Consider the following 24,449-nt stretch of genomic DNA (forward strand, 5'->3'; position numbering starts at 1 on the left):
ATCTAGACGCATATGTTTCGTTTTGTGCTGACAGTTCGTTGTCTGATGGAGTGCCGAACGGGAGTAGCATTCGAAACAATGTTGCCATATTATGTTTATAGAACAGCGAGTCAAAAGGGATAGCACCGTTTTGGTCTGGTTTGGGATAAGTTCTATTAGATCTTCTAATATATTAGTCGTATGGCAGCGAAACTACGTTTTGCTTGGACCCTACAATGCATTATTTGTTCGAACTATACCTAGTCATTGTCGTCTGCTAAAGATATACGTGTCAGTTTGTGCTTAGTACTGCACGTGTCAACAACAACAAAGTGAATGCGAAGGGTAACACCAATGGCTTTGTTTCATGGAGGCACGCCTTTCGTTAACCGGAGTTGCGTCACTTATGCAACTGTAGCTGGGAAAAAAAAGTAGTAGCAAACTAGTAGTACGACAAGTGTGATCAACGTCATGTATCGGCTTGATAACCTAACAACACATTGAGAAGCTAACAAGTTTTTTGCTAAGCGCCAGATGGTTTTTTTTCCCCCACTAAAAATGATTTAGAATAAATCGATAATGAGACTTAGTCAGCAAAAATAGATGATCGTTTTGGAATTATTACAGTTTTAGCGGAGCACTAACCGATATATATATATATATATATATATATATATATATATATTCGCTAGGCAAGTAGAGCTAAGTTAAAAAGGCATAGAAAGTCTCTTCGGGCGGAACCTGGCGCGTGTTAGAGACTTCTGCTTCCCAAAAGTAGAACAATCCAGTCAAGGTACTAATTTGAGTAGAAACTGAATCGTCAGCTGACGAAGAAGACCTGCCTCTACCACCTACTGAGAGAATGCCAGAGCTTTCTATAATAAGCAAACGTTTCGAACGGTGAGTCAAAATAGAATTCTTTAGTTAAATAAAGCATATCGGCGCTTATGAATTTCTATATTGTATCCATGCGGTATACGAAAACTCGAGCAATGGCGACTACGTAAAAAACAATTACGCACCTACGAAGCAGAAAATGTGCCCGCAGAATGTAATAAATAACTTAGTTTATTTTTATAAGTTATTAGTAACTTATAAAAATAATGAAGTACTAAACGAAGAGATAATGAAATGTACTAACTGACCACGTGTTTCTGTGAAAAAGATACTACGGATAACCTGACTGCGCTTCTCGTAATATTTATTAGACAGTTTTTTTTTATCCCGCATTGAAAACCTGAGTTTCGCGAGTGTATTTTTCTCTTCCTGATTCTACATAACCTGAATGATTGCGTGGTGGTTCAAATCTCTGTTTTTATTTACTGTTTGTTTAGCGAAATCAAAATTTACGTAGCTGCATGTATAGCTTACATGAATAATTAATAAATCTTTTTGCTTTTCCTTTTTCCGAATCTAATCACATTATAACGTTGTCCATACGAACGAACGCATAGGTAGAACGACAAATTCACGATACTTAATGTTACATCGGATACATGTCTGTTATAACATACGCAAGCATAGACAGTGTAATAGAAACACTTCGTTTTGATGAAACCCCGATATCTAAACTCACTATTTGAAAATAGAAATAGTTTACGTCTAGCTTTAGCTCCTACGTTCATTGACGAGGAGTGAAAAAGAATACAGTTTAGTACTAATGAGAGATCGATATTTTACGACCCTTTAGAATTCCTTTAATAAAAATCAAGAAGGATACTTTTCGATTCGAGCAAAACAAGCCGTTTCTTAGAAAATTATAGAAAGGAGAAATTGATACGGATACCTTATTATTAAATTTAGAGAACATTCTTCTAGAATCTAGAGGTTAACTTAGATTCAAGAACTATCCTACTGTATGCTAGTAAACTGTAATAATGTAACTTGAAAAGTAGCTTACGTTATGCATTAATTAATGAGGTAATTCAGCGTGGACGCACGTAATTAGCAAGGAAAAAAGTACACACGTCTCGAATATACTTTTCAGAAATTGAAATTTTCACAACAAGAGTAAATTTTCGTTTTTGAAGACATCATAAAAATCCATTTTTTGCACAGTAGTGTACATTTGACCACAAGTAAAGCATATCGTTGCGCTATTTCTGCCAGGCTATAGCTCTCTGGGCCATTTGAATTCCTTGCTACACTTACCAATATTTGACCCTCATTATTTTCTGATGTATTCATCGTAGAACTTTTACCTATGGTTGGATTTAAGGACACTTCGTAGGATATATCGTAGATTTTTTTACAATTATTCTAAGAAAACATACTACAAGGATTTATGTAGATCTCACGGGAGGTCCCCGAAAAGATTAGAATTTGAATATATCTCTCAATATTAAACATTCTGGAGATTAACATTTTTCAGAAATTATTATATTTTTAAGGTATAGTTACTTTTTTGGATAATTTGCCAAAATAGCGAACCTTATGTAGAGTAGTAGGATAGGTCTAATTCTAATACAATGATAGTTAAGCATCGTATGGACATAGCGAAACATGCTAAATCACTCGAAAAACATCGATTTTAGACAAGTGTGAAATTCTCACAACTTGAAGTTCAAAGGCACTTTCAAATTATATAACACGGTAGATCCAGCACTGGTTTCGTTAACAAATGTGCCGTAAATTTGGCCATAAATTGTAATTTCAGCGTTTTTCTTGAAACTTTACGGTTTTTTGTTTAGCCGAATATGGTCCTGTAGGATAAGGCTGAACTAAGCCTTTATTTAGACACGTTTGTTCACTACTAATAAACTTGACAACGACAATCTGTTTAGAGTGTATCCAAAACGCAAGAAAACGTATTTTGAAAAATCATCGCATCGAAGACCAATCCGTGGTAGGCCAAAAAGAGGGCCTAACTAGGTACGAACACTGTGCCGTTGAGAACAATAACATCCTAAATTATTTGAAGTGCCCGCGAACTACGTGGTTCAAAACCAAGCAAAGGAAATGATCGAGATTCTTTTTTTGAGAGCCACTTCAGATCGTATAACAATACTACTATGCAGGAACGAGGGGTTTGAATAAATTGGAAGACAAAGGAAGAACAGTAGCTCGATTGGTTATTCCTCTTTTTGTTAGGCACGTCCTTCGGCAAATCCTACAGTGAAACTCGTCGAAGATTTTATGACAGTCTACAGTGGTCCACAGCGAACGAGAAAAGTAGAAACGATCGCCTAGCTTTCTGTAATTCTGACAGGGTTAATGAAAATGATGTAAAATGTATTTCCAGGTTAGAGGACTTTGTTTAACAATGCTTAAATAAAAACTACCTTTTCCGGTAGCCATTTTAAACGAAATAACACATTTCTCAGTAACTAAGTGCCCTTTAAAAACAAGTAAAATCAATGTCCGTTGCTAGTAGTGTTATTTACCATACGTCCATAAGCTTCACGTCGTCTCGCGGCCGCAGGTTAAGTGATATAGGAATCGCGTCGACTAGTTCGATACGATAAACTTTTTCCTGAGAATAACGAACGAGAAGCAAAGGACATATTGCTCCCCTTGTATTGTGTGCGCTATGTCCTGCAGCTCGCCTCTTTGGTCGTCTATTTGCGTTCTGCCTTGGTGATTCTTTTTGCACCCGTGCGCAGTCCGCTGTTGTGCGTGGGCAAGGTCTATTAGCAGTAGCACATATGCCTGTTCGGGCTCCTGTGAAGGCGCCAGCTAAGTTGCGCGCGCGTTCCGCGATGAAGCCGCTGCCGGCGACGCCCCGGAAATGAGAAAGCGTACCCGGACCGGTACTTTGTCCTTATGGCACTTTCTCTCTTGCTACACATGTGGACGGCTTCTTGTGCTGCTGAAGCGGCTATTCCGCCATTACTTTCACCAGTTAATAGTACGATACAAATACAACTGCCATAGACATTAGGGCTCGCCTAGCTTTGTTCAGGCGAGGTGTTAGCAGCTGGCGTGATACGTCCATGATACGCCGGCCGTATTTAGTGTTGCAGTCAACTGACGGAGTTAACAACAGATACAAAGAGAAACTACTGGGGTGAGGGTTGCTCTCAGTCTCAATTATGTTTGAGAGCAATGAAGTCGGTGTCGTTCTCGCAGGGCGCCTCCGCGAGTCGACGCCGTTTGCGATAGTAATCCTAACATTGAGGCGGTTGCAACCCTGTAGAACCTGCGACGGACCGTGGCCACCCATTCTTTGTCCGTTCCAACAGGAACTCGTTCTGAAAAAAGGATTTCTTGCTGTACCGGTCGGCTCTCACAAGATCTCTCATTTTGTCGAACCTGATCTCTAATTACGAGAGTTTTGCTACCGACTCGTCGACTAATCTATCCACGCAGCCTTCTCCCGACCTTCAAACGCCCGCTTGCCAGGCCAAGTGGTGAAGAGTGTTGAGAACTACTAACCAACAGTCGTCTCTGGTTAGACCAGAGGGCAAGATAGCATAGCCAAAGAAACACTCTATGGGACGCGGCTGGAGGTTAGTTTCGAGCTTCGAAGTCATGATCCATGAGCAAAGCACCAAAGCAGGGGAGAAGGGAAGGGGCTACGCAGGGAGCGCGTAATATAGACGACGAGGTTGCTGCAGACAACGGCGCTGCGGAGACAGGGCAAGCAAAAAGAGGTTTAGGTATGTACGGGGCTGAGCTGCCGCAGCTACAAAAGTATATATAGAAGCCTTAGGGGGTCTTTGCGCATCAACCGGCCGGCCCACCGGGAAGACGAACAGCCGAGGAGTAGAAAGCACGAATTGGGGCTGCAAGGGGGTTCCAATCCTATTAAGCTTTGATTAGTAAATATTTCCTTTGAGCCACGACAGTGGCCGCGGCAATTGGTAGCACTGTCATCTGCCGTCAGAGCTGCTCTTCTCTAACGAGGTTTTCTTTCTCGCAGCGGGAACGGCGGCGCCCTCGCCGGATCCGCCAAAATCAATGTCCTTGAGCTAGCGAATTCTCGGCAAGTAAGAGATGCGGAGCAGGCAAAAGGGGGGTGAATTGGGATGGGTTGTAAAAGGGGCATGTGCATGTAATTAAGGCAAACAGGTTCACTTTTCGGCACGTACGTACACCATCACTCTCAGCGAACCGGGGCTCTCGTTTAGATTGCCGATGAACGCAGCCAACCGACCGACGAAAGGAAATATTCTAAGGAGCTGCAGCCACTGCAACGGCTCTCGTGGCAGTGGCAGTAAGCGAAGCAAAGGAAAAGAGCCGAAAAGAAGGAAGGCGCTTCCAAGATTATCCCTGAGGAACACGCCAAAGCACCGGGACTAACAAATGGGCGAAGGAGGCGAGCGAAACATTTTTCCGAGCTTCTTTTAATTTTGCTGGTGTTTCACAGTCGCACACCGCGATCTACTAGCAGCGACTACCGCTGCCACTTCTGCTATCAGTCTCTTGCCATCTATGTTTCTCGCGAACGACGGAATCACTAAACGAAACCAGGCTGTTTGTTCGACCGGTCATATCTGAAATGGGGCCCGTCGACCTTGAGCTCTAAGATAGGCCCGTCTACCTATTGACCGCCTACTGGTGACATCCAGTCACCCTATGGCCCACCTCGACCTGACATAGGGAACTTGATTTTCACATATTCAAGATCTAGGCGTCCTGTTGCGGTATAAATACAACCTGGACTTGAATCTACACCCCACATCGGCCATTTTCCCGCATGTTTATAAAGAAAAAAACAGAGAAAAAGATCAAGTGAGGACCACTTGAAGGCCATAGGCTAACGAGGATAAAAGCAGTGAGGAAGCGGGACAGGTAAGCGAGGAGTGAGCGAAAAAGGAGACTGAAAAGGATCGAACCGACCTAAATGAATTTTTTTAAAATTAATTTCGCAAATCATATATTACCTAAGCGTGTGTGAGGGGAAAACGAGATCAAACAGTTTAAAACAAGACATACAGATGACGACGTCAAAAGTACATACAGCTGGGGGTTCAAAAGGTTCTATTTTTTTGGTTCAGAAATAAATTAGTTAGGTAACTTTTACCTGTTGAATTTCATCAGTGATATCCACGAATGCGCATAAATGATTACTTAGTATTTCTGCCTATTCCGTATCGTAACATTGTCGTGAGTGTGCCACGTATTGAACGCTCCATGAACGAATATAATCAAGCATGCACGTAATTCTGTATGAACTAAAAGAAAGATCCCGAACATATCTGTATGAAGGGGGAATGCAAGAAGGTAAACATTCTCACGCAACAAAGCTTTCGGGGCAAAAGTAAAGTATGATACAACCGATGTACATACCTGTACCAAGCCAAGTTATTAGTTGCTATAACAGTATGACACAGGCAGACAACGAAATCGTACATAGTTAGTCAACGAAGCGGCTTACATATTTGTGGCCTATACAGTGCTCTTCTCGTCAGTAAAGGTGGTGGATGTTTTATAATAGTCTTGTTTGTATGCCCCAGGCAACCCCCATCCCTGAACCGTATAAATATAATAATAAAGTAAATTACAATAAGTAAATACAAGCATAGTTTTACTTTCTGCAACAATACATTAAGCTAAACCTAGCCCGGGAGCCGCTGGGTGTGGTGAGCAACCAGTGCATCATTCGCCTTTGCATACTGCCATCCATCCCTCTGTAAGCGTCAACGATGTAACAGTTTCAAGACAATATTATACTGTTAGCAATATTTCATAAACAAAAACCGAAAGATAAAGCAAGCTTAAAAACGAGGGCAACCTGGGAGGCATATGCTCTTCAGCTTTTAAGAACATAGACTGTAGAAGAAGCTATGGTTGTATTTTCCCTATAGCAGCAAGATTCCGCCATTGACAAAAACGACATGTTCAGCAAGAAAATGACGCTTTCCGAGAGTACGCAATGAGCGAAATCAAAAACCTTTCCATAAGCGTGGTACAAAGGGTCAACAAAAGTTTTCGCCAAGCTAGATATCTGTAAGGGTCCCTATAGAACATAAAAGAAGGTTTAACGGCTCATTGAACGCATCTAACTAGCTAAATGGAGAAAGAGCGCTAAGATATCGCTAACAACCCATCGGTGTTTCTACAGTTCGGTGTTTCTTCCACTGCGATTCCCTATCTGTGCTCAAACTTCATTGCTAATTTTGCGGCGATGCATGACATGAACCAGATGCCGTCGTTGCGTAGGCGTTCGTTCTACATATGCACACGAATATTTCAAGCCTTCCGATCGGGTCTACATTAGTATTGCTCCAGATGACAAACCTCCAGTGCGAAACAGATGTACACATGATCCGATTCAAATGTCTGTTCATTCTGTAGGCGGGCACGTTGAATTTTAAAAATTTAGATTGAACAACATACCCAACTGTGGGATCGTGTGAACTAACTAAGAATACATAGGGCTGCGTGTGTGTGTGTGTGTAGGCAGACACGGGAACACTTGACGAAATTTGTTAAGTTTTTTAATTACATTTGTTTTACTAGATGCACACGTAATCAGCCCAGATTCTGCAAAACAGAAGTCTCAAAGACAGTTGATTAAGGAGGCAATGTTCGGATGGTTAGTTAGCATTGCTTAATGACCGGCCCTCGAAACAAAGCTTAAGCTCGTGAGGTCGCTCTACATTAGAAATCTACGGAAGTTAGCAATACGGTTGTAGCGAGGCGCAAACTACTGCGTAATTAACTAATTTAAAAAAAAAAAAAAAAAAACGTGAATATTTAGAGATAAAAGAAAAGAAGAACAAAGCAGAGCAAAGTGATAGCTTCCTTCAGAACTATACGAATACCCGAATGGTCCGTCAATGCGAATTATGTAAATTAACTATTATAACTACAAATTATATAAATTATGTAAATAATTGCACGCAAAGTAATGAAGACCAGCTAGTATAATTACTGAGACATGTTTAAAAAATAATTACAAGCAATTCCAACCTATAAATTGATACAAAATGACCCACGCAATGCTTTTATGCATCTCGTGGGTCGAAATGACATCGACGAAGTCTATGACTGACTGAGCGAACGATACGATCGTTACCCATATTATTCTGCCGTTTCTTTGTGGTGATCTATATACCGAGGTTGGATATTTTGACTCGCTTGTGAGGCCGCGTCGGGGTCGAGTATACTGGCACTAACCATCAGCCGACATCTCACCCTTCTCAAAACGAGCGAGCCCCATACGGCAGCCCTGATCAACCAGCAGTAGTATACATCTCACTTACTGCAGTTACAGCAGCGTTGCCGGTTCGCATTGGGCCGACAGCGACATTATTGGAAAAGCATTAACCGCTATCGTTGGCCGGAAAAGTGTATAGGCGCCATGCACAGCCCGTTGTCCCACGTCATGAGAACACAGCCCGGTGGGACAGCAGATGAACAAAAAATAACTATTTTACTTTGGTGCCGTTGATGTTCACGCAATTACTGGCCTATGGCTAGCTATAGTTAGCTAGGTTAGAGTGATCAGAAATTTGCTGATGATACGTCTCTCCCCTGACTCGGGCGATTATGGCCTGCCACGCCTTTCGCTTCCATCGCTGAACAAGTCAAGTAGCTCCGGGAGGGCGGTAGCCGTACGAACAACAACAGCACAAGCAACAGTGATGGGCGGACCATTCAGCTACGCTTCATCTATCCTCAATACCGCAAGACCTGGCACTGCCTTTTCCCTCTTGCTATAGCAGACAGCGCAGCTTGTAACCAGATGCACTGATTGGGCTGTTCTACTAATCTGTTTTGTTTAGATAACGTACAACGGATTTAACCATTGTCTATAAAATCATTTAAAGCTGCAATAATGCAACGTCAATCTCGCGAGGCAGCTCAAAGACTCCACTGCCGTATGTTGCAGGTTCAAGAACCTAAGTTATATCGATTACTTATTTATTTATTCTTTAACTCAGTGTAAAGTACTATCGCCTACACTGCTTGTCAGTAATCTTTAAAAAAATATCGATAAAATGTATATATGCCACAACGACAACTAGCGAGTACTTCCGGGATATATCCAACAGCCAAAAAAACTATTCGATGTTTCTCATCTATCGCTATCTGAAATATTTAGCATAAATCTAATGAGTCACGGGGACGAAGTTCATTTCAGCGCAAAAGGCAAAAAATATTTTGACGTAAGTATTATCTACATATCGCTGTTCAACGCTAAACTGGCTGGAAAGCTGTTAACACACTGCCACCTCAAAAATAACAACCAGATAGTTCTGCAGCGAAGTCATTGACTATCAACAGGTGTAATTGGTCCCGGTAACTCATCACGAGTAAAAATGAAGTAGGTTGTTTTCGTCCTTAGTTCCTAAGTGACATACAACGGTACATCAGATAATGATTGTAGACTAGGCGAAACATTCAAATGGACACAATCATAAATAATTTTAATGGAACTCGAGCGTTTAGCTTGGCAGCTCTCAATCACCGTTAACATGACGAAATTTAGCTCATTACGAGTTTTTAGGTTATGAAAATGAAAGGCTGCACCCTCTAGCATGTATCTGTAGCGATCTGTAGCAACCCTCTGTAGCAATGTATATATTAAAAAACATTTGAGAGCACCTTTATTCTGAAGCTTCGCTCGTGCATGATAATGGTTTCTGATGGTATATACTTATACCACCACGACGTGGTACGGTGCTTCGACTATATATCCTTATTGCCTCACTGTTGTCTTGTATTTCAGCCTTAACGGCTATTTTATCCAGAGTGCTAGGCACATGTGCCTCAGTAGGTTTCACTTCCAACTAAACGTCGTGGGGTAGTTTCCTTCGTTAGTGCCCCCGGATGTCTTTAACCGATTATTTGAGTATGAACTAAAATAAAGTAGACCCATTATAATGTTTTGCTACTCTGCTTGAGTAACGATTAAAGCTTGTTAGCTAAATCAAAACGTATGTTTTCACTATTTGCTAGAAGTTGCTTGGATTGTATGTCCAGTTAAGTATGTGCGGTGTCCTAAAGGGTCCGTTTGCTTGTCCAAAACATGCCTAAGCGTACCAATAAGTGCCAGCTTCATCTTGTGACAAAAAGAATCGGTGCCACTTAAGATATGCAAATCTGAGCAGGACTAATTGCCAAACCGTAAAGACATATGAATATACCGACCTATTTCTGTGAATCCTATGGTACGACAGAGGTGCATCCCACCAAAATTGAGGTCTAGTTATATATTCGTGACTCAGGTATTAATACTTCGCACAACTGAAGGTTGCCTATCCGATTTCGTATAGGCTTATTGAAACCCCCATAAAATTATAACATTAATATACGCGCATCAGCCTTCGCGCAAGCACAAGGGGCGTGTGGGTTGCGGAAGTATATGCAAGGCCTTAATGGAACTCACCATTGCAGTCGCTAATTCAGAAGCAGCTGATCGAAAATAACAGGTGCATTGAATCGGATACGTCCCGCGTCAAATGAGCGTGTCGAGCACGGTGGTGCGGAAGCTTCAGTATCATGGATGCTTGTAGCAATGTGTAGTACATATGTATGTATGCATAAACGTATAATAAGTCTTTTGACGGGAGGTATACTTCGATCGACGCTATTCGTTCTCGTTGAAGCTGTTACGCCTCACAGTTGAAAAGATGGCAAAGGCAGACAAGCGTAAAATACACCTTTCAAGTAATTCTCTATATGTGCGTGTATGTGCACCACCAGACACATCGATAATAGTAATAATGAACTACCCAAAGAAGAAAAAACCATTGAGAACCGAATGGTATAATCGCAGAGTGTGTTGTGTTCCTTTTTATAGATTATCAAGTTTTGCTATCTTATATAAATAAAATAAACACTCTTATATAACTACCCACAATTGATTTCACGGAAACCTTATAAATACCCTATCCATGATATTGTTCCCTTTGCGCGGTCCAATCTATACTCATAATTATCATAATGTTTCTTTTAATTATAATATTTTATCTTGTTCTACAGTCATTGCATTTTTAAGGCTAATACGGGTTTCTGCCTTGCAGGCTATGGAACATGATTGCATTTCTGAAAATAGTTTAATATACTTTACTTTCATCACAATCATTTTCCATATATATATATATATATATATAACTCTACGGACACATCTACAGTGTTAAATATTTCTGGACGAGAAGCTTGCCAGCTAATTTCGGTTCTCATGAAGTTATCTCACTGTTATATATGTTGTTATCTTAATTATGTTTTTTTATCACAATTCTTGTTGTGCTACAATTGCAGACTATAGTGTTGTCCGCATATAGCTCCCAAGCCGACCGTAGCCTTAAAAAACTGTTAATTGTAGCTTCAAGATCACCTGATAGATTGATCTACGGTCAAGTGAGGATAGCCACTACCACTCACGCCGTATGATCCTATGAAGCTTAAAACAAAAAAGCACGCAATCGTTAGCGGTTAACGGACGCTTTATACAACCCAGTCCAATTCTGGCCCATTGTTGCTCAACGCATAGATATTAGCCACGGCGACATACGATGTTAAAGCCCCATTTTTTTTTTTTTTTTCGGTCTCTAGCAGTGGAACCCGTCGTAAGGCAGAGATTTACACAGCCCAAAACGTCGTTAGTGGCGTCGGGTCGATTTCGTGTAATCTGAACTTGTCTGTCACTCAATAAATATGCAAGGCTCCGTTAGTATAGCGATGCCCAGTCTAAATCTGCTAGCTGACTATCGGCGAAAACCATTTTCATAAATTCACAAGAAAACACAACATGCCATGCTCCAGTGCAGTTAAATGATATTGTTTTCAGTCGAATTTTGCACAAGCTAGGTTCATCAGTTAACAGACGAGCTAAGTGGGCTGGCCGAGAAACACCTCAGTCCTTTAGGCTTCTGAACCTTTTCCCCTGACGTGTACTCCAACTGGTACATATCCCTGAGACGGAAAAACTCACCTAAGTAGCTGGGGCTGGTCAATAATATGACCATTCGTACAGCTATGCGGCAGATCATACTTGTAATAACGGTAGACTAGATTTTTCCATCGAAATGTGCCCAAGCCTATATGCGAAGATTTCAAAGATTCTGGGTTAATTTCGTTGGCACGCTCGTAACTGCATGTCAGTTTAATAAGGTTAACGTTAGAACAATTAACTGAATCAAAAAAATTAAACTTGAAGGCTAAAATAGATTACTGGGAAATTTCAAAATGTAGATAACTTTCAAAATGAAAGGAATATTGATTCTGTTTATTATTTTAATTGGTCCGTAAGCCAGACTTTGCCCCTCTTTTTACACAGGGGGTCGTAGTTCTAATATTTAAGATGCTCCATTTTGAAGAGATTTAAAAGAAGTTCGTATTCGAAGGTTTTAGGTACGCCATTTCGACCCTAATGGAATTCATTTTGCTAAACGGGTTTGAAGACGGTTCCTTAAATGCCCATACGCTAAACGATTCTAATAGCACTTTGAGTCCGGCCCACTCTTAGCAATATTTACGCTTAGTGTCTCCATGTGAAACCTAGTACTGGATAACGTCGACAAAGGCCAAGTTTATTGTCTACTTTTTAGGCCCTGCAATATTATCTACTAAAAAAAAGGAACACCGTGGAAGCTCATCTACGACTGTCCGAATTTATTCACAAATGTACACGTTATCAATTCCAAGCCAAATTACCAGCCGTGTCCGTAGGCAGGGGCAGCAAGGGCAACCGGGGCCTTAGCAATAATGGGAGCGGCAGCGTAGGCCACAGGGGCGGCGGCAACAATGGGAGCCTTGGCAACTATAGGAGCAGCATAGGCACGGCTCTCATAACGCACAGAAGTTGCAATCGGGGCTTTGGCAACAACAGGGGCGGCATAGGCTACGGGAGCAGCAGCCACTACTGGAGCCTTAGCAACGATGGGAGCGGCACCGTAGGCAGCATAAGGGGCGGCAGCGACCGGAGCGGCAATAGCTGGAGCGGCGTATCCTCCGTAGAGGCCACCAGCGTGGGCGGCGCCAACCATAGCAATGACAGCAAGGACGGTGAACATTTTTATTCAACGTTATATTTTTCTGTCTGTTCAACGAGACTTGACTCTGAAATTCATATAGCTGGCTTATATATGAATCTCGTTGGCCACCGCCTGACCAGCTTGCTAGCCGGAAATCGTACGTACCAGAAAGTCAGCGGGGGCTATGGATGGATGGCAAGAGCTACCGCGTCATCGCACACCGCTTGTGTATTCAACGAACAAGATGACGAAGCTTTCGTTGAATGAATCGGTAAATTTCTGCCGTCCGCCATTAAGTCATGCTGCTGACGTTCATGTTGTGCTCAACATAAATATGTATATATATAATTGTATTTGATGAATAATTGCGTATGTGTACACTTTTAAAACTAGCCAGTATTACATGTGTTTGTAATTTATCGATGGATGTCTGTGGATGACGGCGTCCGGGACGGTAGTTTTCTACATGATTTTGGCTTCTATGGACGATTGTTTTATGATAGTCTTGAACTTAGTCCAACACGTTTGCACATGGCACCACTCCATATGCTTTGAAGGCGCTTATTTTTATTAACTGTTTAATAACTGTAAAATACGCTTTGCACAAAGAATAAATATTCAAAATTTCGGTAAAAAACAGTCAAAGTTTAGGTAAAACCTACAGAGAAAGAAAAAAATACCGAAACTGCTATGACATTTAGGTCTAGATTTACCTTACCGAGTGGCGACCTTTTAGTTATATTTGTTTGGTACTGATTTTCATATAAGTAGCGTAATATAAGTCTTATATAGCCAAGCCTGGAAACCGCGACGGTTAACCTGCGAACCAAAAACCTACTCTATCAAAATGATGATTACAAATGTAATATATAGTATAGGTTTTGCTCTACACGGTTTTATTTGGGTTTAATATATATATATATATATATATATGTGTGTGCAAGCACATAACTGATACGAATATATGCACCCTGTGCTTCTTAAAGTCAAAACCGGGGTCCGTTTGAGGAGTCTTTTGTGCACTGCTTGGAAAGATGGCGTCCAGGTACGCAGTATACCCCTGAAGGTGAATTTGTATTGTCTACGTAAAACTGAGGTGAATTCAGCCAAAACACTACGAATTTGTTCCATATGTTTTCGACGACGTGTTTTTAAAGATGTCTAGAAAAAAGAAGCGGCATTTCGGTTGCTACTATACCGACTACAAACTAACCCACAATTAAGCCAAAATAGGGACGCAGATAGTATTAAAATGAGATGGTTGAGAAAAACCGGTTTCCGATCTTTCGCGGTACACAGTTGGATGGACATGTTGCATCCTTGTTAATTTCCCGTATGCGTGCACCTCCCGTATACTATTACTACTCCTAAAAACAGGTAACCTCCGTGCAGTAAGATATTTTATGACGTTTCATATGAGAAAGTTTACTAAAAAATTAACAGTCTTTCACGTCAATAGAGGAGTATAGTAGAGTACCGGATATATCGGTCCGTGAGACGCAAAGAGTAGAATTAGCCAACGATGTGTCTTCATATGTACGTTCTTTTAAAAATGCTCCAACTGTCAGCCTTGTCACTAGAGCTAGTTCGATCATAGATATTTCGCTTGTATGGCCATATTATCAAGTTATATAAATAAAGTTATAATTTCTAGCTAAGTTTGAACTCGTTGTTTGCGTTTAAGGAAAATAACGGTACTTAGAAATGATAAAAAGTAATTGGGCACGGCTCTCGAATTTAAGTGACCTGCTGAGAGGGATAACCAAGTACCAATGGGCTATAGAATATAATGTGTTGTTACCATTATATATACAGCAAGTTAAGTACATTATGAGTGGGCGATATATAGCTATCATTGACATATTTGTTGGACTTCAAAGAGAATTTGCCCGTGATACTTATGTTGCTTACTCAACCGTAAAATTAGACTCATACCGATTTCGCTTTAGAATTGCCGTATAGTGCTTCTTTAAACACTCGTGACGTCCTGTCTGGCTATTCCTCGTATTCATCGGCTTACCTAGTAGTCTCCAAATTACTTCAGGGCATCATATAGAAAAGATTAGTCTCGTTAACTCTAAAAATTGTGTAGAATTATGCAATACTCTTCAGGCGCTACGAACAGATTTGGTATTCCGATTTCGCACAAACTTACATAAAATGATTAACTAAATATCTTGTTTTTAATTGTAACTCTTTTACCGGGCATATAGAATAATACATCCAAAAGAACGTTGCCCCATTCAACATCAATTCAGTAAAATAGTATTTTTGTATGTGTATAAGAAGGGAAACAAGATTACAAGCCGAACTTCCCTCCAGGTAAACCCTACACGCACCAATATCTCAAAACGTTACGCTTTACATTCAAATCCATTTATTAACAAGTTAATACACCTTTATCTGTTTCTATAGAATCTTTATGGGCGGTTCGCAAGCGTAAGTTCCGTACGCGAAAAGCACGGTCACGACAGCACCGTTGGACATAACGGAAACAGCGTACGACCTGGGCTCGTAAGTGGTAGAGTGGATCATCGGAGCCTTAGCATCGACCGGGACAACAGAAGCAAGGGGAGCCGCGGTGACACCCGTAACCTTAGCGACGACTGGAACAGCGTGTGCTACACGAGCAGCATGAGCTGGGCCGGCGTACCCATCGTAAAAACCAGCTTTGGCGGTATGAAAATAGCATATATGGCGAAGGTCTTCGAAATAGTCGTAGCTTCGAGGAGATGCGCCGAATTTTGACTCTCAGTAGGATATCTATTGTAATATCCGCTGACGAGACGTGTCTGAGTTGAGCGATGAAAGCGAAACAAAAACCCGTTGGTTCTTCCCAATCTCCTGATCTCTGCAAGAAAAAATAGTGGCGATACTCATTATGATATGTTTCGCTCTAGCTAACAAAGTGAATAACGAGGAAGCGACGCGAAGTAAGAAAATTATTGCTCGAGTCGCTTAGCTTCTCAAAATATAATGATAGACTATGACGAAGGAAACTCGTATGTGGCCGGAGCACTTCATAATTGTATGCTTGGTCCGCTGATGCAATAGCGCTCGCGGGAGTTTTGGCAACTCATACATGCCTGTTTGTTGCTTTTGCCGTCATTTCTGCAGTCTATCTATTATCATATACTGCCATTTTCGATCCCGGCAGCTTGATGTAATTTTCAGACTGGCTGCAAGTGTGCCTGGTTGCCGATGCAATCGTCTGGACCCGTGTGCGTGTGTATATGTATATGTTGAAACATGCGTCAGCTCGCTGACTATCCAGAAACGAGCGATTTGATATCGGCTTTAGCTTTGCTCGGAAAGGCGGCTTCAGTAGCTCGAAAAAACAGGCCCAGCCGCCTTCGGCGCTTTTGTTGCTGGTTCCGTACCCACCAAAGGTCCCCACGGAGACCCCCGATCCCCACCTCGAAGGAACACATTGCATAGACACAGGCATACATTGGCTATTCAGAAATAACGATGACGATGAAGCTACCGCCGACGAAAACAACGACAGTGACAGAAATCACTATTATAGAAACGAGCATACATTCATTCACTTCTGTGCGCCACGCTGAAATACTATCGATCGAATGAAATGAAATAAGATGGACTCTCAATAGAATGGTCAAGCGGCAGATATTTTTATCAACCTGTAAAAATTATAAACCTATCATATATGATACTATACGACGAGCACGCTTGACCCTAAGCGCTGACGATAACCTAAAGGCCGGGTTAGTGTTAACAAGTAAACTTAAAGCTAAGCTGGAATTAATTTCCATCCAAACATTCACATGGTAAGCAAACAAAGGTTCATCCTCGTTCATGCTCGTGTATAAAATAGTATAAAGAAATTTTTACCAAATAAATACAGAGGAAGCGCCTGATTTGCAAGAGTTACCTTTATGGAGGTAATTCTAACGAGATTCTAAAGTTTAACGAAAACATGAACAGTTTTTATGAGAAGTAGGTATTTACCTGTAACTTGCAACAAAACTATAAATATTGGCAATTTTCTAAATCTTTCTTTATTGGATGGCTGAAATGTTTCTTACTGACTACGGCTGTTGGTTCGAGACTGCGTGTCGGTATCTGTTGTTCTCTGCGGCCATCAGCATCGCAGCAGAAAGACTACGAAACATATACTTTGTAAGAGAACAGTTAGTTTTTTTTTAAACTTAGCTAGTGATGATTCCTATAATTACAAGACTACTATTAAATGAATGCACGATATTATATTGCATGATAATCTTTTCGAAGCACGCGTATTTTATCACAATTGAACACGATCCAACTTACTGTTGTTAACCTTCTAGAACAGTTGTAACAAGTAATATATAATAATGTTTCATTACAAGCCTACTATTATATATACATATATATATATATATATATATATATATAGATTGCAGTTTTAGGATTTCGTTATGCGTTAAAAGTACTTTATATGTAGGATTGGAAAGTTTGGCCTGTTGTCGCTTCTCTAGCTCCACTAGACACTGTTACGGTATCGACAGGACGGATTTCAATTGTATATCAACAATTTTTTTTCGGTACATGCATGCTGATAATGAAACTGTACAAGAACAACGCCTGCATATAAGAGAACATTTAATAAAGTTTACGAACGTATGTATATGTAAAATTTTCTAGGCCTTCGTATGCTCGTGCACTAATGAAGTCCTACGAAGGCTGTTTGGCTAGCAATAAAAGATCATAATTTATTCTTACGTTTCTGCAGGTACGATTCGATCATAAAGAAGAAAGACTTCGCTTTTGCCATTCCCCCTAAAGTAGATACATGCGTGCCCCATCACCCATTCCTATTCAAAATGAGACAAACAGAAAATAAATCGCTTGAATTTGCGAGGGTATTTATGTTTCAGGTATTACTTGGCGACAGCTATATATAACGCGACGGTGTTCGGGCATATAATGACAACCACCCATGAACTATAAAATCGTACAGGCGCCTCTTAAAAATAGTTTGTATAAAAAAAATACAACGTATATGTTTGTATACGTTTTTGCTGATCCCACTTTTCAGCGTGGCTCTTTTATAAGCAGTAATTAATGCCAACAGAAGACAGAGACAAACATTTTTTTTTGCTTCGCCACAATTCTTCGTGAGAGGCAGGCGATGTCAAAAATAGCATCTAATTATACCATACAAAACAGCCTGTGTTTAATTGCTTTCTCGGTCTTTTTTGGACACTTCCAAGGCGCAATTCTAGGACACTATCCTATTCATTAGCTCGAAGATAGTTGTCAATTAATCGTTTTCATCCACCCTTAGAGAACGTTGCACGGTATTTAATAAGTTCAAACAGCTTTCTGTTACTGCGGTTCGTCAACTGAACCCCAACTCGTAGCAAGCGGTTACCGTTATATGTATCTTATGCTGTCGTCCGGAAACGCTCTTCTTGCATCCGTTGATACGCCTAAGCGCAAAAGCACAACGCGACGGCCAAATGGCCAAACAGTAGCAATGGAATAGAATAGCAGGCCGCCGCGGTGCTATTACAAAAAATAAAATGCGATTCGAACATCCATCCGGGGTTCGGATGGGCTGAGTCGGGGATTGACTGCTGAAACGTACATGTAGTTTCGGAGGAAGTCCGACACTCTATGGACGTTCGGGCTACTGGGGGTTTACTACTACATATGCCACCGGTACCACTAGCTCCACTTGGAGGATGGCAGAGTGAGAAGTCTTGGCATTTCTGAGGTAGCGACGTTTGAAACAGTCCAGAAGCAGTGGATTTTTCTGGGATGGGCCAAGGGCGCGTCTATATATGAGCATGATGGGTGCTGCGGGCAGGAGCTGAGGGAATTTTGAAAACACTTCGAACCGCCACCGCCACGTTCCCGCTTTGCTCCTACTGATGAGGCATTCCGCTCACGTTTCATCGCCGAAAAGTTGCCACACAACCCCTCACAAACAAAGGCGCACACGTACACATACATGCAGGCTGGCAACGGGAAATTAACGGGAATAATATCGGAGACCAAGCAAAAGGAGGTAGATTTCTGGACGTATTGAACGTTGGGCTATAAAATCCCCTTCCTCACTTGGCTTGGACTTCGTTTGCACCGCCATGACAACAACTAGCCTCGGGAACCCGGCTCAACACCCGCGCTCGCTTGTTTGTCAGGCCTGATTGGAAATCAATCTCCATGGTTTGATTAGCCAAGCTTTGCAGATTAGGACCGGTGAGTTTTACAGGTTGCGTCGAGTTGCTGTCGTCGAAGTTTTGGGTCGGTGGAGTGCGGATGGGGAAATGCGGGTCGAGAAAAAGTGTAGGGCAGGACTTCTTTGTAAAGCCACTTCTTTTAGTTTCTCTATCGTTCCTCTCTTTTAGTTTCGTATATCGTGTCGTGGATGTACTAGCGTGGGTGCACAGATCGACATGTTCCGAAGTAAAAACCAGACCGAGAAAGCAAGTGAACCTCGAGGCTAGACATGAAACAAACACAGCAGCTGCAGGTCTACTTCAACGGTGGGTAGACAACAGGGCGGCCATCATGCGCGTTGCCTGCTGAATGATGAATAGTGACGAACGAAGGTCAAAACAAAAACGTCAGAGTTGAAAAAATTCAGCTGCGAAACGACAGAATGCCACTTAAAAGCAATACAATAACTAAGCAAGTGCCTCATTGACTTTCGTTGCCGGGAGTTCAGTTCCTAATGCATCTATTTTAGACGTAATACTTCAGTAGCTTTATGTAAGTGTACGCGTGACAAAATAAGCAGGTACACAGGAAGAGGCTACGGAAAACGAAATTAAAAAAGAAATTCAGGGGGTCGTTACGGGGTATAGTAACAGGGCTTTAGATCGGCTAAAGCTACGGTAGGACGTCGTTCGAAGTATACGAGCGTATCGCTAAAAAGTTGTTTACTAATTCGATCTCGACTGTTCGACCTCACTCGGGCAATTATTTTTTACACCATACATACGGGTAATATGGGACAAATTAAAACCTGTGTTCCAGCAATTGAAGGCCACAATCATTTATGAGATTTTTGCCCCGAATACAATTGAAGTTCTGAATTTATTTTCATAAGAACAAGTTCCGAACCACTTCAATATACAACGTTGAATACAGGGTACCATATATATATATATATATATATATTCAAATTAATTGGTCTTTGCCCTACATTCGGACCATCTATATACCTGGCTATATATAACCGAATAGCCTTCCGTTAAAAGAGGACAACAATTTACTCCAAATTAATAAAGTACCTTAGAAACTACACCACAGTCGCAAATGAAGATACAATGCGCATAAAAAAGAAAACCACTCGGTTCGGTTTTCATCATATTTACTTCGACAACTGTAAATATTAGAGCTTGTCCAAATTAAGTAACAAGCAGACATAAAATCAAGGACTATGGAGACTAATTCAATTTCATGATGTTTATTTACTTTGTTATTAATGACCTTATAACTAGTGTAGTACCTAATCATGATGTTGCAATACGGTAAATTTTTATTATAATTTGGTATATTACGTAACTTTGTAAAGTCTGGACAAAGCGAAAAAAGGGGCGAAAATGCGAGAGAAACAAATAGCTTTCAGAAGTTCATTTTGTTAGTGTCTGGGTCGATGCTACAAAACAACCAGGCAACAACTTACTTACTCTCGCGAGACAGAAAAGCAGTAAATTGAACGGCTCGAAAACCGCGGTTGGCTTTCACCTATCGCCGTTGTCATCGACGGAACGACTGACCAGCTCATCAGGGCAAACGGCAATCACTTAAAAAAAAGAGAGTTATTTGGAGCTGATCTTTGGAGTTGATCTGTGCATTTTGTAGAGGCCTGTTAGTTGCCCTAACAGTTCATTGAAAATCTAGTCAACGGTTGGATATCGTACGAGATATTGCTCGCTTACACAGAACATAGTGTTATTATTCCTAACACATAGAGAAAATAGTTCGTTAGTTACCTAGATCAAGATCGTACATCGGAACGAGTAAATGCACATTAGTTATGGTAAGTTTTATACGGCCCTTTAATAAAAAACAAATGCCGATCCATACAGTAAGTGTTTGTTTTTAATTCCGAGGCAGCAAATGGCGTAACACTTGTGTCGAATATCGAAAGGCTAAACCAGTTACCAGTAGCACCTGCTGTTCTCAGCTTGTTTGTTTAAGGTGTTTATGGTAAAATAGTATCCATATTTTACGAAAACGCAGAATTTTATGAACGGAGACCACTAGAAATCTCTATCTAGCGCCTCCTAGTCGTTGCTAAGACGCGAAGTACTTTATGTCGCTGGCACCACTGAATCAATCAAATCAGGCGCTGTCTCCGATACGCCACTGGGACGTGAAGGAAAGCATACTACCGAACGATTGCGATCAGTTTTTTGAAGAGAAAGAGGGGGAAAGGTTGAGAGGTGAACTGAAGAACGTACAGATAGTCAGTTATACATGACGACTATTGGGGTATTGTAGACGGAGAACTACTTCTATTTCATCGATTTTCATGTGTTAATATTCTCTAAAGAAGCTTGTGCTTCGGTACCTTTCTGAAAGATCAGAACACTTAGAAACGTTGTTGCCGAGAGACTTGAGCTAAACGTAAGGCAGCTGTCCTCGATCATCGTATATATTTACTTTTTAATCAGATATGTTAGGGATTAGCAGCACCGCAAAGGTCCTGATCATAGACGTAAAAATTCGCATAGTGACGACAGTCAATCAGCGTACGGTGATAGTTAGTCCATCTGTGTCGTTTGGTCGCTTTCATTCGTTTCGATTTATTTATGTTCTGTTATTGGCGTAGTTTTTTTTTCGCAATAAAGTTTTCCACGGCATCGATTCATTTGCTAATTCCATACAAATCAAGCACGAACGTTCCTCATCTTTTCAGCTGGCCGTTTCGTAAACCGCAGAACTACTCTAATGCAGCCGATAGAATACGCTGTTCCGTAACCGTCGCTATCTAAATGTCAGAACTCAATAGTTAGACGCGGGCTTCGTCCTTTAAATCTATTCTATTGAAATGTTGTGAACAGGAGCTGACCCCGCACACTGAAATGACCCCACAGGATCAATAAGCTTACGATATGAAGACTGCTCATGCACAAGTGGTAGCGATAACGCAGTTTGAACAATCTTTTTCTATAAAGTCGTAGGATGCTGCTGCGTTCGTATAACAATAGGTCGCCACAAATATCCTGAGTTTACGTTGTTTGTCTAGACAATACACGCTATAAGTCGGCATAAATTTATTTCTGCAATCGAACGTCAATCTGCTTCTTCGTTTCAATTTTTTGTATATTTTATTGAATTATTTTTGCACCAAAGCTTGAACACCTAGGTGCAGCTGTTATTAGTTACGAGCTAAATGTGACGACGTTACAGAATTACAATCGGCAATGAGGAACGTGAGGTATTAATAGACACTTCACGTACAATACGTATGAGTATTTAAACAGAACTTGGCCAGAGTAAATTAAAAAGATAATTATTCATGGTCATACGTTTAGGGCAGACTAAGCATCTACGTTACCTCATCTTTTCATCCGGTAACGCTAGAATGCGTGAAGCATAAAGCTATTGCAAATGAAATAGATAAGAGGTTGTTAGGGGTTATTAGTACAAATACATCGGAGTAACCTGTTGAAAGGTAGCTTGAAGATGATAACTTTGAACGCACCAATTAATTAATATAATAGTTGTTATAGGTACCGCTGTGCTATAGAATCTTAAAGGTAGTAGTGCTTTTACACATGGTCAGAGGCAGTCGAGGTTTCTCTTAAACAGTACGTAAGGTTTTTAGAACTGTAATGCAATCATATGGCAGCCGATTTAACCTAAGCATGTTCGATCGTGCTATTAACCCTAAATCTAGTCTATACATAGCCTATAGCCTGAAAACGGTCTGTATTGAATTGCCACAGGCCTTGTTCACTGACCCCATTTCTGCTTTAAAAGATTCCCGTCCACTTATCAACTGTAGTTTCCGTTTTTACTCTAGACTACAAGAATATATATACAAAATAAAACGAACAATCAGCAGTAGTATTTTTCCAATGGTGCGAAAATGTCTGCGTATATTTACTTTTCTAGGCATTCTTAAAAAAGAAAATTTCCACAGTTTGAATGACAATGACTTTAGTTTTTATCTGAATATAATCAATAATTAAATTGCGGAAAAATACATAAGTTTTTCCTTTACTATAGATGTTTAGAATTGTCACTGGACTGGTCAACGCATTACTCATCACGGTGGATTATTGCTTCATCAACTTAAACAAACATTGTTATGGGGCATTCTGGCTTAATTGGGTCTTTTTAACTTTCTAGTGCCGGCTTTCTGGCGGAGACTTCATCTTTAAGGTACCCAGAAAAAAGGTCCATTGGCGTTAAATCTGGAGAATCGGCAGGGCATTCGCTCGCGCAGGGCGCCGTTGTCCAGTATAGCTGAAGTATAGAAGACTCTCATTAAGACATGCCCTTACACTACGGTGATATGGTGCAGATGCTTTGTTCTGTTTGCCAGAAGTTCTCCCGAATACATCATTTTTCGTCAGTAAATTCAAGTGACGGGCACCAATTAAAAAAATTATCCAATTTTACGAAAATTTACATGGTTTTTTTGCGTAACATATATATTTACAGTGTCCTGTAGTGAATCGGGCGGCTTAAAGCGTTTCAAATAATTTTTTTTCCCAAAAATTGTTCACATTTACCGTTCATAAACGGACCATCTTCATTCATAGCATTTACTATTGCTAAAATGTAACATTTCTATTTACAGTGTCTTCAAATGTGATAGACACTCAATTTGCTAATGCCAGCCTCCCAGTTTTCTAAATTACATATTTTTTTACATGTTTCGATATAGATTTACTGTACACTTGCTTGCTGCAGAAACTCGTTGACGTTGTTAGTCTCCCGAAGTTTTATCTGTAAATAACCTGAGCAGTTCAATCTTTTTCAAAATTAATTTTAGCCGTTGAATTATCTCGTAAGCGGATCTGCTTTAAGCTCGCTGCCATAGTTCTTCTAAAATTCTGCCACGTTTTCGTATAGATATGTCCCTTTTTGTTTCGAAGCGGATCTTGATCCAATTGAGTACATCCTGAAAATAAAAAAGACCAATGATCCCTGTTGGTCATCTTCAGTCTAAATAGTGGCTTTGCATCGTACTGTATATTCGCTGCAAAATAATTTTTAAAGAACGTAATATCTGCAAATTTAGCGAGCGGTATTTTTTCCTGACTATTAAAAGTAGTACCACGTGTCCTTTGTGCTACTGGCTGCGATAGTATAGTGACATCGAACTCTTCCAGAATATTCTAATTTATTTAGATAGTGCCTTGTTTGCGCGGTCAATTAGTGCTCGATACTTTATTTTATCCAACATGAAACGGATTGATCCAGAAATACAGCCAGAAACCAGCACGCGATGCATGCACATGCCGACGACGACGACGGCGGCGGCGGCGGCGGCGGCGGCGGCGGCGGCGGCGGCGGCGGCGAATAATTTTGTAATGCGTTTAAAGTTGAAACGTTTACACTCGAACTTATACGAAAAACACTATTCTGTCCGATGCTAACTTAAATACTTCCAAATAGTCCTTACGC

At 40.8% G+C, this 24,449-nt stretch overlaps 1 protein-coding gene across 1 annotated transcript; it reads right to left on the reverse strand.

Annotated features, from left to right (window-relative positions):
* Positions 1 to 12,472: 12,472 nt before the first annotated feature.
* Positions 12,473 to 12,944, reverse strand: LOC111264276 (uncharacterized). The gene has a single exon (XM_022840034.2). It carries the CDS (start codon positions 12,885 to 12,887, stop codon positions 12,525 to 12,527), a length of 363 nt encoding a protein of 120 aa, XP_022695769.1. The 5' UTR covers positions 12,888 to 12,944; the 3' UTR covers positions 12,473 to 12,524.
* Positions 12,945 to 24,449: the final 11,505 nt, after the last annotated feature.

Source organism: Varroa jacobsoni, unplaced genomic scaffold (genome assembly GCF_002532875.2).
Source record: "Varroa jacobsoni isolate VJ856 unplaced genomic scaffold, vjacob_1.0 scaffold_842, whole genome shotgun sequence".
Lineage (NCBI taxonomy): Eukaryota > Metazoa > Arthropoda > Arachnida > Mesostigmata > Varroidae > Varroa > Varroa jacobsoni.